The sequence below is a fragment of the Euprymna scolopes genome, chromosome 42, assembly GCF_053919585.1.
Source record: "Euprymna scolopes isolate OS-2025 chromosome 42, ASM5391958v1, whole genome shotgun sequence".
Taxonomy (NCBI): Eukaryota; Metazoa; Mollusca; class Cephalopoda; order Sepiida; family Sepiolidae; genus Euprymna; species Euprymna scolopes.
Window position 1 is genome coordinate 48,216,438 of NC_136523.1, and position 18,946 is coordinate 48,235,383.

The following is an 18,946-nucleotide window of genomic DNA, read 5'->3' on the forward strand; positions in this document are numbered from 1 at the left end:
TCCTCAAAATGCATCACTAGATTGCCATGAATAACAGGGACGTGCCCAGGGTGATGAAAACAGTTTCTGGCTATGGTTATGGTCTTTGGTGTTATTTCAAGTGAGGGCCACACCACCTCACATCTTCAAAGTTGGCTTGAAAGTCAACACTAATGTGTACCTAGATGTGATTCCTTGGTGTAATCAGGTGACTGCTGGCACACCCTGGGTGCAGCAGCAGGATGGCACCTGTCCACAAGTCCAAAGCCGGTTTGATTTCAGAAGGAGTACTATGATTTTGTACTCTTCTCTCACTGGCTCCTCTTCCTGCCCCAACCTAAACCCATTGGACTACTTCATTTGGTCATACGTCAAGAACATCACCAACATGACCTCCCATAACACCAAAGTAAGTTTGATTGGCGTCATCTGTTGAGTATTGGCTGAGCTCCTGCTGGTAGTTGTAGAAAAGGCATGCTCCCAGTTCCAAACCCATATCGAGGCGGTGATTGAGGCTGAAGCTGGCTATATTGAATAGATAGCTCTACTACATAATCAAGTTACCCAAATTGATTTTTTCAATAAAAGTTTTAAAACAAAGCTGTAGTGTTGTTTTCTTTTGGGCAACATTTTTATCTTTCCACCTTGTCCTTGCCACAAATATTTAACAACACAGACTCAGGATAGGTATGGCTGGAGATTGCGCAACTCATCACAAAAAAAAAATCCATGCGCAGGCACCCTTACAGCAGGTATTCAGTCTGTCAAGACTGGAGGAAAGCTACCATGTCCGGCTAAAAACTAAAAACAACTAAACATAAACTCACAAAGTTGGTATTTTCTTGATTGGTGTGGCCCTGGATAAATAATATATAAAAATTTAAAAAAAATATTCATTCTTTGACCATAAACTGATGCAAATTTGGTTGGGGATGACGTCGGTTTTCCAGTCAGATAATGTACTAAATAAAGAGAAGTAACTCTGATTTTTTATCAAAGAGTTAATTCCCTTATGCATTATTAGTTTTAGTAGTGCTCTGAAGGCATCCCTAATTTTCCTTTCTTAAATTGATCAGTTATTGATTAGTTAAATTATAGTATATTTTTCTTGTAGTCTCTTGATGTTAATAGATTCCAGGACAAGAATTTATCTAGTCCGGTGGAGTATCCAGCTTAATGTTGTGAACATAGGAAACATCACTTGGAGAAGATGCACTATTCCTCTATTGTGCGTTAGTCATGCAGAGATCTTATTTGGGCTATGATTACTATCGAAGACAGTGTCTAGTAGGCATTCAAGTTCTTTCTAATATACATTCAAGTTATCTCTGACAGTCAATGCTTTCAGCAAATAATTGTTTACCAGAAAATTTTTGAAAATTCAATGCCAGTGAAATGGTTTGGTTGGGTGTAGGTTATGAAGATCCGATAAAAATTAAAAAGAGGAAGCTATATCATTTGATGTTACACCAGTCATTCCATATCATTTGATGTTACACCAGTCATTCCATATCATTTGATGTTACACCAGTCATTCCATATCATTTGATGTTACACCAGTCATTCCATATCATTTGATGTTACACCAGTCATTCCATATCATTTGACCTAAATTTTCCAATGCCAAAAATTTGGGGCCCTTAGGTAGACTAGCACCTATGCATCTTCAACAAGCCATATTGCATGCATCCCGTTATTTAAAAATTCCTTTCTTGCACCCTCTTTCTCTGACTGTACTAATGTATAAAAACTTCAATGTAATATGGACAAAAAAAATCTTGTTGCGTAGATAATGTTATTATATAAAAATAACAGAATGTTACAGTGCAGTCTGTCGGATTACAAGTCATATTGCATGCAAACCTCTACTCAAAAAATCTTGTCACGTCTTGTAACTTTTTGACAAAATCTACCTCTATAACCTGTGAGAAATGCTTTAACAAATGAGTTTAAAATTTCTTTAAAACTCCAACACCACTGAAATAATTCAGTTGAGGGATGATTGAAAGACCGCTAAAGATAAAAAGACGAGGCTACATCATCTGATGTTACACCAGTCATCTGTCATTTGACCTAAATGGCTGGTTAGTATCAAGGTACCTTCAACAAAGTTACAAACGATAAAAGTAACCAATCTAAACGGAAGAATAACTATTCCTTTGTTTCTAAAATTAAAAAAATCAGACTTTTTGGTCTGGTTTGAGGTGAGGGGTAATTAAAAGACCGCTCCAAATCAAATTATCTAATATCTAAATTTTCTACGGCCAGAAACTGAGGAAGGGGAGGTTTTGGTACATTGCACCTAAAATTTAAACAGAAACTAATATAAATTTTTTTATAAGTCTTTTTCGATAATCATGTATAAGCCACAGCCATTTTTGCATATTTAAATGATTACCTTAAACCCTCCCACTAACCCTAAAATCTGGATTTCAATATAAAATTTTCTAAGAACAGAAATTTAGGGCCCTCTTTGGTACCTTAGCACTGATGCACTGTCAACAGAACAGTTCGATTACAAACCGCATTGCATATAGCTCATTACTTGAAAAATCATGCCATGTTTTTGAAAAAAAAAACCCAAATTGTAAATTTTACAAAAAGTCATCACCTGTGTGCATCAGTAAATGATTCGTTACTTGAAAAATCACGCCATGTTTTTGAAAAAAAAAAATTGCTTTAAAAATCACGCCATGTTTTTGAAAAAACAAAATTGCTTTAAAAATCATGCCACGTTTTTGAAAAACAGAAAAAAATCTATGTCTGTAAACTTTGCAAAACGTCATCACTTGTATGCTTCAATAAATGATCATTCAAAAGCAACTTCTTTGAGAACCCAACACCACAGTTTTCACAGCGGAAAGGTTTCAGTCCAGTGTGTGTCACCATGTGTCGCTCCATGCTTGATTTCCGAGCAAATCTGTTCCCACAAATCTCACAGCGAAACAACTTCTTGCCAGTGTGTACCATCTTGTGTTGTTTTACATATGTGTACCTAGCAAAGGTGACACCACAGATATCACATGCGTAGGGCTTTTTGTCGCTATGTACAGACATGTGCATCGTCATGGTTGCCTTGTGTGTGAATCTAGCACCACATGTGGCACACTCATATGGTTTTTCTCCTGTGTGTGTTAGCAAATGAATTTTGAGTGTCGACTTTTTTGAAAATCTATCGCCACATATTTCACAGTGAAATGGTTTTTCTCCAGTGTGGCGTATCTTGTGTCTTCGTAGACTGGAGATGCGCGAAAAACTAACTCCGCACGTCATGCAAGGAAATGGCTTTGCATCAGAGTGCACTATCATGTGCATTTTGGAAGATGATTTCTGAGAGAACCGAGCTCCACAGATGTTGCAACAGAAGGGCTTTTCCCCAGTATGCATTCTCATGTGTTTCTCAAGGGCACTCTTGCAGCGGGCGGCAAATCCGCAGATGTCACAGTGCAAAGAGTTTTCTTTTTTTGGAACATCCATAATGCTCTTCAAATACTGTCAAGATGCACTCTGTAAAAAAAAATCAAATATTAAATTATTTAAATTAGTGAGCAATGTTTTAAAAATTCATATAATCGGTCATCTCCCTCTCAGTACAAACCAATAAGTCTCCCATGCATTATAAGTAAGTTGCTGGAATCTAAGTTAAATAGAGAAGCAGTCAACCACTTCAGCAAAAATAACTGCCTCAGTGATATACAATATGGTTTCCATTCTGCTAGATCTACAGCAGATGTGCTAACAGTTATATCTCATAGGATTAGCAAATCTCTCGATGGAAACTTCCTTTCTATGGTAATTGCTCTTGACATATTAAAAGGCCTTTGATAGGGTATGGTATAAAGATCTACTCCACAAGATCTCCAGCTACGGTATAGCTGGAAATGTCTTCTCAATTATTAAATCAGTTCTCTTTGATAGATTCGTAAGAGTAGTTGTTGATGGGCAGAAATCAGACACTCGCAATATTAATGCTGGAGTCCCTCAAGGGTCCATCCTGAACCCAACTCTTTCTCATCCACATCAATGATCTCTCAAATCACATTCTAAGATCATTTGTAGACATTTATGCTGATGACACTACCATCAATGGCAACACTTCAAAGGCTGTAAATGACCAAGTTCTCTCTGATTCTCTCTTCTCTGATCTTGAGTACATTGTGCATATGGGAAAGAAGTGGCAGGTTAATTTTAATGTATCTAAAACCAAATTCTATCTTTACATCATCATCAGTCTGATCCCTATCTGGCATCAACTGAAATGAAAAGGTATCATCTTTGGGAGGCTCCATATTTTGACAAGCTTCCGAGTCTGACCTTTACTCCGGATCTAAAATGGAACACTTATATCAAATCCATTGCCAAAGTCGCTGGAAAAATGATGGATCATTCTACCACTCCAGTAGATATCTCACTACTAATGCAATTCTCTACTCATACAAGAGCCAAGCATGTTCAAGGATGGAGTACTGTTGCCACATCTGGGAAGGAGCTGCTAGAAGCACTTTATCATGCCTTGATAAATTCAAAATAAGTTCAAAATAGACTTTGTAGCCTATTTCTCTTCACTGCAATTTCTTTCTCACAGAAGAGACGTTGCAAGCCTGTCTCTTCTTTTATAATTATTTCCATGGCAAGTGCTCGACTGAGCTCCAATCTATGGTCCACCCTTGCCAAACTATCATGAAAAATATTCATCTAGCTGAAACCATTATCAATAATTTCACCCATTTTTTATCTGTGCCTAAACCTAAACGTAGATTCCATTAATAAAGCTTCTTTCTTAGAACTGCATACCTGTGGAATTCATTTCCATATCTCTTCATTCCAGCTGACTACAATATGGTCGTCATCAAGTCCAACGTAAACAAGCTCTTGATGAGTCGTCCCTTTAAGTAATCAAATTTACTAAATTTCCACTAGTAACGATTACTACAATATTTTCCCATTGACTACAACACACTCATTAAACCTTAACCTTGAGCGGCCTCTAGGCCTTGATAAGTGGTGACTCCTTTGTAAAAAAAAGTGGATGGATTCCAGATTTCAAGATGCACCCTGCAAAAAAGAAAATAAAGATCAAGGTTGGGTTTTTTGGTCTTATAAATCCAAGTTTTTGTTATCTGATCGTCCAGAATAGTTGGTCAAAACATTGTGAAACAACAACTATGAAGATGAGGATATACAAATTACATATCTCAAAGAAAAAAGAATTCCAATAATTAAATAATATGAGATTGAGATTTTATTCTGTCAGGATTCATGACTTCAGAAATTTAAGGAGGTCACTGGTTTAATAATGATGGAAAAATTGTACAAAAAACAAATTATCCATAAATGTTTCAAAATGATATAATTTTAGCAATGAAAAAAAATAACTTACAAGAAAAAAATCTTTACAAAAATGTTAATGGAGAAGTTTTAGGTAGAGTCACTTTTAACCATCCTTTCTGCATTCCAACTTGCATTTGGTACTAATAAACTTCAGGTAATGTCTGACTTGTTCACCAATTTTCAGTCACATAAAATATACATATACCATCACCATTAATCATGAGTGATTTCAAAATGGTAATTAAAATGTCTGATCTATAAAGGATTGTATTCATTATCAAAAACAAGATTGGTACCAGTTTTCGACTTATTAAACATATCTACCTACCGATATATATATATATATATATATATATATATGTATCAGAATTGGGAAAAATATTACAATCATCCCATCACTAATATCACTATGTATATGTGTGTGTGTGTGTGTATATGTTTATGTATACAGCATAATCGTGTTGACACACCGGCTCTCATCAGATCACCAAAGTTAAGCAACGTTGAGCCTGGTTAGTACCAGATGGGTGACCATTTGCAAATTCTAGGTGCTGTATGTGCTCTCCGCTTATCTCGGCATTGGTTTCCAGTCATCCTGTACAATGTATATATATATATATATATATACAGACTCCTTCAGTCTTTGACAGACTATGGATACTCACGAAGGGGTGCCTGCATGTGAAATTTTTGAGGCAGGAGGTACACAATCTCGAACAACATTGTACAGGATGACTGGAAACCAATGCCGAGATAAGCGGAGAGCACATACAGCACCTAGAATTTGCAAATGGTCACCCATCTGGTACTAACCAGGCTCAACGTTGCTTAACTTTGGTGATCTGATGAGAGCCGGTGTGTCAACACGATTATGCTGTATACATAAACATATACACACACACACACACACATATACATAGTGATATTAGTGATGGGATGATTGTAATATTTTTCCCAATTCTGATACAATTATCGATTCTGTTCTAAATTCCTGATTCCAATACAATTATTGATTTAGATTTTTTTTAAATTTCCAAATATAATATATATTTTTTTTGTTTAGATTTTTTTGAGTGGGGTACATCAAAAATTCATGAAATATGTGCAGATGTTTTTGCAAATGTAAAAATTCAGTTTTTGTTTCGTACCTACAGAAATTTAGCTTTATAAGTCATTTAAAAATTAATACATATTCATCATATCAGTACAAAGAAATAAAAACAATAAAAAGAATCGGTTTTGGCATCAGAAAATAGGCACTGATACCTCCAAAAGTTCAGATTTTTTTGATTCACCGATTCCAATTCACTATCCCAACACTACAGAAACAATATATTTTTTTTTAAACAAAAGTTATTTCAAAAAAACATCTGAAGAAATTTGAATTTTTATATTTTCAAGTCTCAACATTAAATTCAGTGCTTATTTAGAATTACACTTATTAAAAAAAAAATACAGAAAACTCTTCGGTGTACATACTTGTCATGGAATGAAGAGGTCATATTCCAAAAATCACATGAGTTTGGCCAGTAACTTTTCTATTTGGCTAGTAAACGAAAACATACAGTTGTCAAAGGTTAATTAAAGACACATTTGTCTGTAGAGCCCAGATAATGTAGATGTTTGAGACAGCATAGCCATGTGAAATTAAAACTTTCAGCATAGGTTAAACAAAAATAAAAATAATTTGCAAAAAAATTCCCATAGAATGATAGAACATTTTCGATTGGGGACATTTGTTGGGTTGATTTCTACCATTATTTTGTTAATTTTCGATTTTTAAACAATTATCAAAACTCAGCAGATGGCATTTTGCAGTAGAGATAACAAAATGAAAAGGCAATAAAAAACATATATATGACAAACAAATGTTACCAAAGGCAAGATAAGTTACTCTGTCGCCTACCTAGATAGTTTGTTTTGTTTCAACTTATTTTGAAGCGTTTATTTACTAAAGTAAACACATGTAGCATAGAGTGTTATGTTAGAACAGGAAAAATATTGGACATGAGGCAGTCTCTATAATCGCTAAAAAATCAAAACTTAAAATATTGATAGAAATCCACCCAATAAATGTCACATTTGTTATCTTAACTGCAAAATGGCCATCACTTACATAAGAACAGGGTGTTAGTTTGTAAGCATCCAGGCAATACACTGCAACCCAACTATAGTCATAAATTAGCTGCCATAGTGGAGTGAGTAGATTTTATCATTTTTAGTATTACACAATTTGAATCAAACTTGTTTTATCCAAATCTAACTTGATGCTAATGTATTAGAGTGGTACCAATTTGAAAAATGTATTTGGGACGCTAAAACACAATTGAAAATTGGTCTCTAATCCAACCACCGTGGAATAAAAATACCAAGTTGGGAAACTGGCGTAGTCTATTCTTCTCTCAAGGGTACATGGGCCACTCTTAAGTCGTGGTAGGCCACCCATCTAGTGATGGCGTCACGATAAAAATACCCTTAATAGCCTTGGCGAAGCATCAAGTAGTTCCAGCTAATAGAAAACATGTGAAAGATTCTGCGGAATTTGTTCACGTTTCATCTATGCTTACAGGCATTGGATGAAAACAACATCATCATCAATCCACGGTGTGCCTTTGCTTTCATTCTGCACATATAACAGAGTGCAGATGCATGCACACAAAATGCGAAATGACATCACTGTAAGGAAAAGACTAAAAAAAAAAGAGCATGTTAGAGAAGACGATCCCGTTACAGAGGTAAGAGATGTCACAGCCATAACCAGAAATTATGCATGGTAGGAGAATGCGAAAATAAATGCCATTATTATATGAAAAAGTGAGTTTAAGTTACTCTTTGTCTTGTTCTCTTTTGCGATGTAGACTGCATACAACATCTTGGGTCCCGTGTGCAACATTACACACATTAATTATTAGTTATAATAAGTTTTAGGCAGACAATGTTTTTCATTCTTCAATTTTACTTTTTAAAATTAATTTTAATTAATATAAAGAAAAAAAAGGCACATGTTTGATTTCAAGTATTCTTTGATTTCAAGTAGGTTTTAGTGTTCCAAAATCATTCGTCTATCTATGTAGGTAAATAGAATAACTTGTCTTGTCTTTGGTAACATTTGTTTTATATATGTTTTTTATAACTTTTTCGTTCTGTTATCTATACTGCAAAATGCTATTTAATGAGTCTTGATAAAATTGAAAATCTTTCAAATAGGTACCTGTCTGATATATAAGCACCTTTGAGTTTTAGATTTAGTTCGGCAAAAGTCTGTCTGGTTAGATTCAAATTCTGCAGAAGCACCTTTATTTTTTGCCTTGCCTGTAGAATTCATTTTTTAGTGTTGGAACGATTAATTGGAATCGGGAATTGGAAAAATTGGAGCTTTTTAGAGTATCGGAATCAGAAAAATTTTAGCCTATTTTCTGATGCTAAAACTGATTCCTTAATTTTCTTTTATTTCATTTTGGTTTAAGAAACGTCTTCCACTGCATGTAGTAATAATAAAAAATATTTATTGATTTAAACTTCCAATAGGACTAAAATCTCTAGACCATCTCCTCACAAGTGTGTTTTTACGTTTGAGAAAATATATGCACATTTAAGATGTATTTTTACAGTAATCAGGACAAAATAACAATTTTAGAATTAAACATTTAGATTTATAAAGAATCGGAATTGGAATTGGTAATTGTATCGAAATCGGGAAAAATATTGGAATTGTCCCATTCATTTTATATATATACATATATATATATATATATATACATATATATATATATATTAGTGATGGGACGATTCTGATACAGTTACCGATTTTGTACTAAATTCCCAATTCCAATACAATTAACGATTCTGATTTTAATTCTTTATAAATCTCTTGATATTAAACTATAAAGCTGATATTTTTTCCCGGATTACTGTAAAAAAACGATGTATACAGATATTTTCTCATACGTAAAAATACACGTGTGTGTGTGGAGGGGGTATCTATAAATTTTAGTTTTACTATCAGTTTAAATCAATAAATGTTTATTCTTTTATCATTACAACCAGCAGTGGAAGATTTTGCTTTAAACAAAAGCAAATACAAACTACAATTAAAAGTATCATTTTAGCATCGGAAAATATGGACAAATTTTTTCAATTTCAATACCCCCAAAAGTTCCAATTTTTCTGGTTCCTCATTCCAATTAATCTTCCCAACACTATGGGAAAAATATACTTATTCAATTATATTTTGTGCTTTATTTACACCAGTCCTTTTATTTATGAAGCTCGATGTATGTTAAATATAACTACAGAGTATATACAAATTAATGACAAAAAATCTATATTCCAAAATCCAAGATGTTGTTCATCTTACCATTTATTTCTTCCAGCATGTTAAAATGTTCAATTCTTGACAGCACCTTATTCAGTGTAATAATTAGATTAAGGCTGGCTGTATTTTTAGATTTTATGAAATAGCACAAAAAAGTCTATGAATTAAAAATTAATTTTGTATAAAAAACTAAATACACATATACATGTAAGTATTATTAACATTATCTAAGACAATAAATATAAACTATTAAATAATGAATTTAAAAAAGTATTATAGGAGATATTTTTAGTGTTAATTATAACAATATAACCACATTATATTAATATGTAGTGAATTAAATTATATTAATGACTCTGAATTAAAATGATGGGACGATTCCAATATTTTTCTGATTCCAGTACAATTACCGATTCTGTACTAAATTCCCAATTCCAATACAATTTCTGATTTGGATTCTGATTCTTTATATATCTCTAAATATTTTACTTATGAAGTTGTTACTTTTTCTCAGATTACCGTGAAAACACATTAAATGTGCATATGTTTTCTTAAGGGAGGCTATCTATAGATTCTAGTTTTACTGGTAGTTTTGAAATCAATTCATATTTATTGGTTTATTATTACTACTAGGAGTGGAAGATTTTGCTTAAAACAAAATTAAAAAAAAAAGATAATTAAATGAATCGTTTATGGCATTGGAAAATAAGCACAAATTTTTCTGATACCAGCAAAAGGCCTGATTTTTCTGATTCTCAATTAATCAACCCAACACTAATACATATATATATATATATATACATATATATATATATATATATATATATAGTCTTTGAAGTTTTTAACCTTTAAAACTATACAAAAAAATATTTTTTATCATTCGTTAGAAAACCATCTAGTCAGTAAGTCATTTAATCACCTGCAATCACTGCATCAACTCGCTCTCGAATTTACTATAATACCAATAATTTATTTTTCAAGGGATCATCAGTTGTTTACCATGAAACACTGTTTCGGGGATTTAAAAACAAAACAGTATATTACATCATGGCTCCCCAACAGTGTTAATCAAACACCACCACCCTTAATATATATATGTATTAGTGTTGGGTTGCTCCCTGTTGGGTAGTTCCCTGGTTAGAGTGTTGTTATCATTTGGGGTTAATCATGTGGTTGGTTTCCGAATGTAGTGTTGTTTTTCAATAATAATTCCTGTTGGTACATATCAACATTCCAATTAAAGGTATGCATGACCATAGACTATTTTAGTTAAACATCTTTGGATGTTTAATTATTGAGTATGTAAAGTGCACTCACCTTAATCGGTTGAATCAGCTACAAACTGCGAGTACTAAGCTATGCTTTAAATAAACAATAAAAAAACTAATAGCGACCCCCTCACAGTAGTAACCGTAAATTCATAACCTCTCACTCCCAATATCTTAATACATGAACCAAGGTAAAAGGAAATTGGATACAACGTGGTTCCGATACACCACTAATTAATAACTATATTCAATATAAACCAACCCATGCTTCCGTTCAGTCTTGAAAGACAAAGGATACCCCTTAGGAGCAGTAGCGCGTGTAATTGTGAGGCAAGGGTTGTGCAATCCACAACCACACCTCTCCTGAATCGGCACTGTTTGAGTCCAGTGACAAGAAGGCCAGGACAACTGGAAACAATGCAGAGATAAGCGGAGAGCACATACAGCACCTGAAAGTCCCAAATGGCTACTCATTTAGATTTAGTACTGACCAGATTCAACGTTGCTTAACTTCAGTGATCCAGCTGGAACCGGTGTGTCAATGTGATTATGCTGTAATAAACCAACACTCCCCTAATTAATAATAACACTCACCTAATCATGGAAGAAGATGCTAACATAAAGCAACTTAGCTAATTTTAAGGTAAGGACTATCCCCTATTTATCCTTCAGCTTCATCTCAAATGTCCACCGCTTATACTAAACTAACCGAGCAGCAACACATTTTGCCAACAATTATATTAAGGTGAGTGCACCTATATATATATATATATATATATATATATATACTATGCACAATTATCTGAGCTGGATATACTAACCACCATCGATGTCTCCAAGGCAATTGACAAACTCCCATTGGGGAAGGCTTCAGATACCAATTCCATCTCAGGCAAAGTGATTAAGAATAGGAAGTTCTCTCTCTCTCAAGCTATTATATCAACTCTTGCTATGTTGTTGGGAAGAAGGCGCTGTTCGCTAGGACATGAGAAATGCAAACATAGTCACCCTATACAAGAATAAAGAGGACCGGGAGCAACTGAAATATTTATAAGGGTATAATCTTGCTATTAAACATCATTGGCAAATTGTTTAGTTGCATCATTCTGATGAGATTGCAAGTTCTTGCTGAGAGAATATATCCTGAGTCACAGTGTGGCGTTCGCTACCAACGTTCCACCATTGACATGATCTTCTCACTACGCCAACTCCAGGAGAATTGCATAAAAACAGGCCACTGTACTTTGCCTTTATTGACTTTACTAAGGCATCCGACCTAGTCAGTAGAGATGGGCTATTCAAGATGGTGCCTCTCATTGGCTGCCCTCCCAAACTCCTGAGCCTTATAGAGTCATTTGATGATGGTATGATGAGCACTATGCAATTCAACAGAGACACCTCTGCTAGGTTTGGTGTAAAAAGCAGTGTCAAACAAGGATGTGTGCTTGCCCCTACACTATTTAGCATTTTCTTTGCCTTTCTCCCGAGACATGCTTTCAATTTATCAGAAGACAGCATTTACCTTCGCTCCAGATTGGATGGCTGCCTCTTTAACATCAACTGCCTTTGGCCTAGGACCAAAGTTCAACAAGTTACCGTCAGAAAATTGGCGTTTGCTAATGCTGCAGTAGTAGCATTTCACACTGAAGAAGGGCTTCAAAGACTCATAGACAGGTTTTTCAAATGCTTGCAAAGAATTCAGTCTTACCATCAGCCTGAAGAAAATCCAAGTCATGAGCCAAGGAACCTCATCCTCTCCCTTCATCATTATGAATGGGCAGAGCTTAGATGTAGTCCATCAATTCTAATATCCTCTCCATGTTCACTCTCCACTGTCAAAGACGCTGATGCTGGATAAGCCATGTGCACCACATGGACAATGGGAGAATCCCAAAAGACATTCTCTACGGTGAACTCACCACTGGCAAAAGGAAAATTGGTCATCCTTACCTCCACTATGTCGACATGTGCAAACGCAACATAAAAGCATGTAATATTGACCCTACCAGCTAGGAGTCCAAAGCTAAAGTCTGCAACATCTGGAGACAAACGGTAACCCGAACCCTGACCACTAGTGAAAGAGTCATTGCAGAATGGGCAGAAAGCAAAAGACTATTCAGGAAGGCCAGTCAACAAAATTCAACAGACCACCAACACGACGCAGTGACCTTCACTGCGATGTCTGCAACCAACAATGTAGATCGAAGATAGGCTTATTTAGCCACAGAAGACAGTGTTCAATCACCTCTACAGTCTTCTAGACTGACGAAGACCAACAACAATATATATATATATATATATATATATATGGTAATTGAGCATAACACAGTAGCCTAATTTTCAAACATGTTGATAGACTGTGCTCACATCATTCAATTGAAGTATGGAAGCACAAAATGGAAACAATACCTCCACTTTTCTCCAAAACTGCTTACTTATTTTTTTTTTTGCATACATATTTTTAAATAACTATGTTTATTTAACTTAATGTGTTATATATTTTGGTAAACTGTTTAGATATTTAAAAAAGAAAAAATTTATTTACAGAAATAAAACAATGAATGTGTCGCATTGTGTTCCAGCTTACATAAGCTTTTTTTTTTTTTTATAGTGTTTGCTTCATTTATCTATTTTCAAACTATATTTCTTAGAGAAACGTGAAATACTCTTTTGAATTCTAATTCAATTGTTGATGTCTTTTTATTTTGTAACAGTTAAAACTGTAAAAAATGTGATACGTTCATTGTTTTTTCATGTTTTTGTAAATATATTTTTTAAATATCTAAATAGTTTGCCAAAAATAAATAAAAATGAATAAAAAGAAATGTCTACAAATTCAAAACAATATTTCGCTACACATTCATTGTTTTTGTTGATAAATAAATTTTAAAACATAAATATATCAACACAAAATGTCTTAATATTTTGCTAAAATGTATATAAGTAAGCAGTTTTGGAGAAAAGCGGAGGTACTGCTTCCATTTTGTGCTTCCATACTTTAATTGAGCAATGTGAGCGCCCTCTAACGAGATCTTTGAAAATTAAACTACCGTGTTATACTAAATTACCAACAAAAAATAAAGCAGTAAAAAAAACAATAATAAAAAGAATGGTGCTTGTACAAAGAAAGTCGGCAGATAGATTTTTTTAAAATTGCAGAAACAAGGGAGATAATTCAGATTGCTTATTTTAGAAAGCATATTTAAGATTACTTTCAATTTTTGTTTATTGGTCGTTATTTAATTAAATTAATATTTCAAATATTTTTAAAATAAATTTATGAAAACAGAACTGGTAAGTATTCAAATTTTAATTAATTTAATTAAACTACTGTTCTTACTGTTTATTTTAAAACTAAATTGATACTTATGGGCTTATTGTACCACGCTGAAATAATAGCATGATACTTTACGGGTAACGCGGACCCTGCATAAAAGTTTTTTTTTTTAATGGCTGCTCCCTGAAATGCGGAAAGGGTTTTCTTTCACTTTCTTCGTATATATCTTATAGACGTTTTTTTTAATTGCGTGTATTTATTTTATTTTTTAATAAATTTGATTCATACTTTTATTTCATACTTGTTTTTGTTTTAATTTATTTTTATTATATTTTCCCCACTAAATATTTTTATTTTTTGTTACATTTATTTTTTCATACATATTCCTTTTGGCCTTTTTTTTTTTTTTTTCTTCAAAAAGGTTTTTGTGCATGCGCTTTTAGAGAGCAGCCATTCCCGTCAAGTACCAATAATGTTATTATTTACAAAGCCATTCTTAACATAGAAGGGAGAGGGTGTTTTGTGATTATTCTGTACTTTCACCTAACAATTCAATAAAAAAAAATCTCATTTCTTCCACGATTATCTCCCTTGTTAGATCTGTTGCCTTTCTTTGTACTAGCAACAAAGTAACTAAACTCAAAAAATTGAATTTCCATTAAAAATAAAATGTTATCTACTTAATTGTCATGTCGCAGTTAGTTACATATTGCTGAATATCATGTTGGTGCAAAAATAATGTCGCCTTTTTTATCAGATATATATATATATAAAAAAACGACATTATTTTTGCACCAACCTAATATTACATAAAACATGCACTTTCACAATTTCACGATTCATTGATTGTCATCACTTTTGAGGGAAATGTTAACAAGACCGGATGCAGTTACCCCATCACCACCACCACCTTTGCCTATTTTGTTTATTATTTAGGTGTTTATTAAGATATGGTCGACAGATCGATTTTTTTAAATATGTCGTTTTAAGCAAAAACAATATTACATACTTAATTATCATGCCAAAAATAGTAATATATCCAAAAAATTAAGTTGCCGGAATGCCATAAATTATTTAAGGGTACTACTACAGTTTATTGCCAAAAATGGAGACACCATTTTGTTTTTCGGCCACCTGTCATCAGAATCAGAGGGAGAAATCAGTATTTTAAACTATGACCGAAACATGAAATAAACAACAACAAAAAAATTAAACTAGATAACGATTACTTCCGGAAAGAACTAATTACTATTTGCCCCAGCGTAGTATAAACACCCTACACCACCCCTACATTAAGAACAGCTTTCAAGGTTGGGGGTGTTTATTCCGAAAGCCGTTCTTAACATGGGGAGGTTGGAGATGTTTATACTACACTGGGGCACGTAGTAATTAGTTCTTTCCGGAAGTAATCACTATCTAGTTTATTTTTATTTTTTTTTTTATTTATTTTACACTTTGTTCATAATTTTAAATACTAATTTCTTCCTCTGATTCTGACGATAGGTGGCCGAAAAAATGGCGTCTCCGTTTTCAGCGATAAACTGTATTAGAACCTAATTATGTTTTAAGTATTATTATTATTATTATTTTATAAAACATTGTTACATTAAATAAATTACTTGGAAAAAAAAAAAAAAAAACATTTCATAACCGTTTAATATTTATCTCTTGTAACTTAACTTTCTTTTTTATGTGAAACAGTCTTAAATAAAAATTAAAAAAATTTTTTTTACAGAAAAATATTCTTACACCAAACTTCTTATAAATACAAATACTACAAATAATTCGTCTAAGAATGTGATAAATTTCTTCAGTTAAAATATCTGTTGGAAGATATTTTGTTGGGAACGCCAAATCAGCTATCACCGTCTAGAAAACAGGGGAAGTAATGCAAGAATAATAAGTCTCGAGATATATGCCGAAATGCCTAAAAATGATTAACACGGTAACATAAATGCATAAGCACCTTTACTTTTTGTGCCTTCAATTTTTACCCCTTCCCCCTTTTCTTTTTTGTTTTCTTGGCTATTTCGGAAAATGGGCATGTTTTACTGCTCACAGTTCGTTCAAAAAAGTGATCAAAAAATCAAATATATAATAAATAAAGGTAAAACTAGAGGAGAGCGCTCTGTTTTGGGGTTGTTTTGAAAACGGAATGGAAATTTAAATTTCGTTCCATTTTAATCTTTTTTTTTTTTTTTTTGGTACTTCTACAGTTTATCGCCGAAAATGGAGACGCCATTTTTTCACGCACCTGTCGTTAAAATCCGAGGGAGAAATCAGTATTTTAAACTATGTCCGAAGTTAGAAATAAATAACAAAAAAAATAAACTAGATATTAATTACTTCCGGAAAGAACTATGAAAAAAAAGTAAATAAAGAAAGTGTAATTGTTTAATTGAAAATGTTTCGATTTAATTAATGAAAACGAGAAAGTGTTTCATGAGACATTTTTTTTTTTTTTTTTTATATTAAAAACAGAAAATGAAAATGACATATTCATAATTGTCTAAACTGGACGAGAACCATTTGAAAACCAAAACATTTACTGTAGGGAAAAACATTTATTGAAAAGTTTGCATGAGAAAATATAATTTTGATAAAACAATTTTGTAATGAAAGCAACATTGGATTTTTATAAAATATTTATTTTTTTGAACAAATAAATAATTTTAATGAAACATTTTTTTTTGTTTTTTAATTAAAGCAATTTTGAAGGGTCAACAACAAATTAATTTAAATGAAATCGAAAAATCATTATCTAGTTTATTTTTTTTTTGTTTGTTTGTTTTTACTTCATGCTTCGGTGATAGTTTCAAATACTGATTTCCCCCTCGGATTTTAACAACAGATGCGCGAAAAAAAAAAAAAAAAAAAAAAAAAAATGGCCTCCATTTTCGACGATACAGTATGCGCCAATACAATCGAAAGTAATGGAAAGAATAAAATTCAACAATTGTACTTTATATAAATAAATAAATAAACGAAAGATTTTTTTTTTAAATAAAATTTTATTAATAAAAACGAAATTTACATTTTAAACGAAAAAGTCAGTTTGATAAAAAAAATTGTATTAAACACCCCCAACCTCCCGATGTTAAGAACGGCTTTCGGACTAGACACCCCTTAACCTCCCGATGTTAAGGACGACTTTCGGAATAAACACTCCCAACCTTGTCAGCATACCTGAAAGCCTGTAAAAGTTGACATTTCGAATGTGAACGGTGAGTTTTCGATTTTGTTGGAGCATGCGCAATTAAAAATAAATAAAATGGAACGAAATTTAAATTCCCGTTCCATTTTCAAAACAACCCCCAAACAGAACGCTCTCCTCTAGTTTTACCCAAATAAACGTTACCAAAAGCAAGATAAGTTCCTCTTTCTACGCAACTGGGTGGGTTTTTTTTTTTTTTTTTTTTACGGTACTAGTACAGTACACTTATTGGTTCGTGCTGAAATAATAACGTTATTATTTAGAAAGTCATTCTTAACATAGGGAGGGGAGGGTGTTTTTTTGCACCTATTTTGTACTTTCACCTAACAATTTACTAAAAACAGATATCATAAAACTTTAATTAAACTTGAAAATAATATTTTTAAAAAATAGCGCGGATCAATAAGTGCACTAGCACCGTTTTTACTAAAATGTAAAATTGTTTAATCGGCTCGAAAAACAAGCAAGTTCGAAGGATACGCGACCACAAGAAAAAGTAACCACATTGTATTTGTTATGTAGCCATTTTTTCTTGTGATCGTACTCGTGTCGTATACCCTTTGAAAACGCTTGTTTTTCGAGCTGAATAAAAACATTAAAACCCTACCTAGTTATGTAGAAGAGTAACTTATCTTGCATTTCGTAGCATTCATTTATTATATATTTGATTTTTTTACCACTTTTTCGAAGGACAGTGAACAGTAAAACATACTCAAAAATATTATTGCAATGATAAAAAACGACGCGTAAAAATAAATAAAATTGTTTAAAAAAAAACAAACTGATCTTAAATTTCGACCTGTTTTTAAAAAAAAAACACTTGCTAAAACATGCGTGTAGTAATTATTAATTACAATTAATTATCAAATATTAATTATTATTAATAAATAATACTTACTTTATTAGTATGCCTTCGGATATTGACAATCTAAAGGTGCTTTTTTCAATATGGCGTTTCAATATTTTCTGATGACAATGAGATTTTCGGTAACCGGTGTAAAAGAAGAACATGTCCCTCGTTATTAAAATTCCGCCTTTTCAGTTTCACATATTTGATCAATAACTCGATTATTGATAGTTATGTTGACTTGCCCACCCCCAAGAACAGTCAGTTCACAGTATCAAAAGTGCCAATTTATATATGCTTGAGAACACTTTATTCCGCATGGGGATCGCACTTTATTAAAAAATATGGCGATGCAAGTCTACAGCTTAGCTCAGCCTAATCTACATACCTGTAGCGACGTCCGTGGCCCTGGCCCTCTTGCAGTTTAGGGAAACAGAAATATGAGGAAGAAAAGAGACATACGTCGTGTCACACCAGTAGTAAGAATCACACTTGATTGGATAGTAAAATTGGCGTCATTTTATTAAAAAAAAAAAAAAAAAAAAAAAATGAAATATTGAAATTGATAATATTAGAAAACAATAGGTTTTTAATTAAATGACTTTTATTAAATACAGGATTAAAAAAAAAAAAAAATGAATTTTAGCAGTTTAGATTTTTTTTTTTTCATTGAATCACTCCTGCGTAATTTTATAAATAAAATGACAAACGAATA

At 32.7% G+C, this 18,946-nt stretch overlaps 1 protein-coding gene across 1 annotated transcript; it reads right to left on the bottom strand.

The window, feature by feature from the left end:
* Window positions 1-1,760: 1,760 nt before the first annotated feature.
* On the bottom strand, window positions 1,761-18,392 carry LOC145267093 (uncharacterized). Its single transcript, XM_080123089.1, has 2 exons — window positions 18,283-18,392; window positions 1,761-3,486 (listed from the first exon to the last, which is right to left on the bottom strand). The coding sequence occupies exon 2, from the start codon at window positions 3,454-3,456 to the stop codon at window positions 2,737-2,739; it is 720 nt and encodes a 239-aa protein (XP_079979215.1). The 5' UTR covers window positions 3,457-3,486; window positions 18,283-18,392; the 3' UTR covers window positions 1,761-2,736.
* Between the last annotated feature and the right edge of the window lie 554 nt (window positions 18,393-18,946).